At 51.0% G+C, this 4432-nt stretch overlaps 1 protein-coding gene across 1 annotated transcript; it reads left to right on the forward strand.

The window, feature by feature from the left end:
• Window positions 1–380: 380 nt before the first annotated feature.
• On the forward strand, window positions 381–3978 carry LOC115272853 (neuropeptide Y receptor type 4). The gene has a single exon (XM_029915808.1). The coding sequence runs from the start codon at window positions 381–383 to the stop codon at window positions 1506–1508; it is 1128 nt and encodes a 375-aa protein (XP_029771668.1). The 3' UTR covers window positions 1509–3978.
• The last annotated feature ends 454 nt before the right edge of the window (window positions 3979–4432 follow it).

Consider the following 4432-nt stretch of genomic DNA (forward strand, 5'->3'; position numbering starts at 1 on the left):
TGTGACAAGAGGATTTCTGCCTGTGCTCCTTAAGCAGTTCTGTCTTTGAACTCTGCTTATGAAAATCTAGTTTCTCTATCATTAAAACAGCTCAGAAGCCTGAGGTCAGAAGGAATTTGTATAACAAGTTCTGGCATCAGACCTGGGCTCGTATCTGAGCCCTGTTACTGATTTGCTGTGTGACTATGGGCAAGTGGCTCTACATGTCTGAGTCTCAGGTCCTCCAGGTCCCATCAGCCTTGGGATGGAAGAAGCCATGACCCTTTCTACCTGGCTCCCACTTCTCTCTAGAGTCTGCACACGATCACTGAGTACTGTTTGTCTGTTTGCTTTGCAGGCACTGTCCCTGAATCTTCTGGAACCTTCTTCTCACCTGCACCATGAACATCTCTCACTTCCTGGCCTTGCTGCTCCCAGGATCCCCACAGGGTCAAAATAGGAGCAGGTCAGGGGGCATTCCATACAACTTCTCCGACCACTGCCAGGATTCTGTAGACCCCATTGTATTTATTGTCGCTTCTTACAGCATCGAGACTGTTGTGGGGGTCCTGGGCAACCTCTGCCTGATATGTGTGACCATTAGGCAGAAAGAGAAGACCAATGTGACCAACCTGCTCATTGCCAACCTGGCTTTCTCTGACTTCCTCATGTGCCTCCTCTGTCAGCCACTCACGGCCATATACACTATTATGGACTACTGGGTCTTTGGGGAGGCCCTTTGCAAGATGTCAGCTTTCATCCAGTGTATATCAGTGACAGTCTCCATTCTTTCGCTTGTCCTTGTGGCCCTGGAGAGGCATCAGCTCATCATCAACCCAACAGGTTGGAAGCCCAGTGTCTCCCAGGCCTACCTGGGGATTGTGGTCATCTGGCTCATCGCCTGCCTCCTCTCCCTGCCCTTCCTGGTCAACAGTGTCCTAGAGAATGTCTTTCACAAGAACCACTCCAAGGCTGTGGAGTTTCTGGCAGATAAGGTGGTCTGTACAGAGTCCTGGCCGCTGCCTCACTACCGCATTGTCTACACCACCTCCCTGCTGCTCTTCCAGTACTGCATGCCCCTGGCCTTCATTTTGGTCTGCTATGTCCGAATCTACCAGCACCTGCGGAAGCGGAAGCGGGTGTTCCGCAAGGGTACCTACAGCTCGCGGGCTTGGCAGATGAAGCGGATCAACGGGATCCTCGTAGCGATGGTGGTTGCCTTTGCCGTGCTCTGGCTGCCCCTGCATGTGTTCAACAGCCTGGAGGACTGGTACCATGAGGCCATCCCCATCTGTTATGGCAACCTCATCTTCTTGGTGTGCCACCTGCTTGCCATGGCCTCTACCTGTGTCAACCCTTTCATTTATGGCTTTCTCAACACCAACTTCAAGAAGGAGGTCAAGGCCCTGGTGCTGACATGTCAGCAGAGTGCCGCTGTGGAAGAGTCTGAGCATCTGCCCCTGTCCACAGTGCACACGGAAGTCTCCAAGGGATCTCTGAAGTTCAGTGGCAGGTCCAACCCCATTTAGCCAGGTCTAGGGCTTCTCCCTGCCATGGTCATTGCCAAGCTCCTTCACTTAGCCAAGTGGGCCAATTGCATCATTACTGGCATCATTACTGGCATTCTGGTGGATGCCATCCTTATTACTGGCTTTCTGGAGCCCAGAGAGGCTACCAAGAACCCATTTTTGCAACCATTTGCATTGTGAAGACTGACTTTCAGATGGTTCAGCCATTTGTTCCTGGGAGAATTCTGAGCATGGATTCTGCAGGTCACAGAGTGCCTTGCAACCTGAGCAGGTGCCAGAGCCAGAGATGGTCTGCTTGTTGCAGATGCTCAGCCTGGGAGCTCAAGGGTTTTATCTCCACTGGTGAGACTGGGAGGTAGAGTGAGGGAAGGAGCAGAGAGGGTCAAAGCTCTGGACCTTGGTCAGCCCTTCACTTCTTGGAGAGGCAATGTTTGTGGGCAGGCTTTGTAAGTGGTAAAGAGGTCTATGAAGGCAAGTTAGCACATCCAGTTGCAGAGAATGGAGGCTGGTAAACTTGGGTCCTCATGTACCTCTGCAGGAGGAAATTTAGCCCCAAGCAGCAGGAGTCCCGGCATTCACATCCCGCTCCATCCTTCTCTTTCACTGCCTCTGCCACTTCCTGTGGAAATAAACCTGCCAGCATCTCCCCTTGATAAGCACCTTGAGGGAGACATCTGCATTGTCATAGAGCTTGTCCTCCATGCCTAGGACAGGACTTGGTGCAGGGAGAGGGATCCAGCAAGATTTGCCACGGTAGGCTGATGATCAACCTACCCCTGCTGAGTGCTCCACTGAGCATAGGCACCCTGTGCCACGGTCCAGCATTGGAAGGACTCAGATTGCTGTCGCCACACTCTTTACCTAAACTTCCTAGACTTTAGGGCCTCCCTTGATTAGGCCCAAGGCCAGAGACTCTGTGACCCTCCCCCGTGTTGACCTACTGACAATGCTGACGGCACTCAAGGTTGTGACTCCAGCCTCCAATCCGCACTCTGACCACTAAGCTGACTTGCTCTAGGTGATGTGCACTGTTGTTCCAAAGCCTCTCCAGGCCTTCAGTAGGGGCAGGGGCAGGGGGTTCTTGAGTTTGGCACTGGCTGAAGCCCACCAGGGAAAATGGAGAAAGGGCTATAATGAATGTGAATATCTCACTTATGGAGGTCTTGCCCCAGTCTTCTGGCTGCTGAGCCAGATCCAAGGCTTTATCTCTGTGTGGACTAGACAGGCCAAGGTTGCCTCTGGGACACTTTCAATGGGTTGCCCAGGTCTGGCCCTGCCTGCTCAGTCCCACCTATCCTCTGGCAGAATGGGCAATGTCTAGACCCACCATGGCCTCCGGGGACAGGGTGTTTAGGTGCCCGGAGCCCTCAAGGAGTCTCATTGGGAGGCTGCTAGGACCGCTGTTCACAGGACATCTGACAGGGGCCAGGCAGCAGAAGATTGAAAAGTCATGTCTGACTATCTCTCTGACCTGGCCCCTGACCAAGAACTTGTACAACTGACATTCAAGACACATGATCTTTGAGCCACCAGCTCCCTTCCTGGAGCTGTTTATTTCTTCCCAGCTTTTGGTCACATCTCTCATTCTGTTCCTTTGTTGACCTTTGCCCTGGCTTTTGGGATAGATTTTGAGCCACTGTATTGGGCATGGCTTGTGCTTGTCCTCTGGTGCCATCTGCTGCTGGCTGCTCCAGGTAACCACCTACCAGCAAAGCCCAGACCCTGGGGCCCATCCCAGCAAGATGTCATTGACCAAGCTTCCCAATGAAGGTGGGGGCCTCAGAGTCCATGCAATACCTGGAGTTTATGCCTCATCACTCATCTCAGTGGTGCCAAGATGCTTGGGAACAAGGATGCTTTAGGGTGCCCACATGCTTGAGGACAGGGGGACTGAACTGGGCATCTGGCAAAGGTGGTTGGCATTAGGAATTGGGGTAGTGGGTAAAAGCTTTGGTGAGTGTCTTCTGTGCTCTCCTCACCTTGCTTGGTTTGACACAGTTACCTGGATGGCTGTCTCCTGCTCCCAGGTCCTAACGACCCTTGGAGTTGTCTGGTTCCCCAGTACCCTGGGACTGTGCTGCTCAAAGTATGCTCAGAAGACCAGCAGTGTCAGCATCACTTGGAACTTGTTAAATATGGGGAGTTCCTATTCCCACCTGAGACATACTGAATCAGAATCGGCATTTGACCAAAACCCCTATGTTAATGGTGTACACGTTCAAGTTGGAGAAGCTCTGCTCTAGGAAACAGAGTGCCTGGATCCTGGAGCCACTCAGTGAGCACCTGTGGACACCCACTCTGGGAGCTTGAATAGAGCTCTAGGAATCCTAGTTCTGGAAATAAGGCTTTAAAATGGTATTGCTGGAAAGGTGGATCATTCCATTGTGGTAGTTTGTCTCTTCTCTATCTGCATGTGGACATATTTCTTCTGAGACCGGTTCACTCCTCAAATAAATATTTGCAAAATGAACAGTTTGTGTAGTTACATTCTTAGTGACTGTGCCCCTCTGTGTTATGCTTTGTTTCCCTCCAAACTAAATGGTTCTCCATGTTACTATATGTCATATTTAACAGCTGATTAAGGATTTAGAAGATGTGTGAGTGGAAGCTGGTACCTCCGAGTGCTATCTCTCTCTAGCTCCTGGAAGGACCTTTCTCTGTCCCTGTTAATGGGCATGGCCCTGATTGTAGTGGGGGTAGCCCTTCTTCAGAGGGGCATCAGGGCAGGATTTGGAGACTCATACTCATGAAGACCACCAGGGGACCCTTAGAAGGCGCAAAGGATTACTGAACCCTGGTGGTGAGAATGTAGATCTTGCCTCACTCTAGTACTTCCTTTTTCCAGAAATTACATTGGCTTGTTTTTTCCCATTATAAAAAAGTGAATCATATAAATTCTTGAAAATGTGCAAAATATACCACAA

This window comes from Suricata suricatta, chromosome 2 (assembly GCF_006229205.1).
Source record: "Suricata suricatta isolate VVHF042 chromosome 2, meerkat_22Aug2017_6uvM2_HiC, whole genome shotgun sequence".
Lineage (NCBI taxonomy): Eukaryota > Metazoa > Chordata > Mammalia > Carnivora > Herpestidae > Suricata > Suricata suricatta.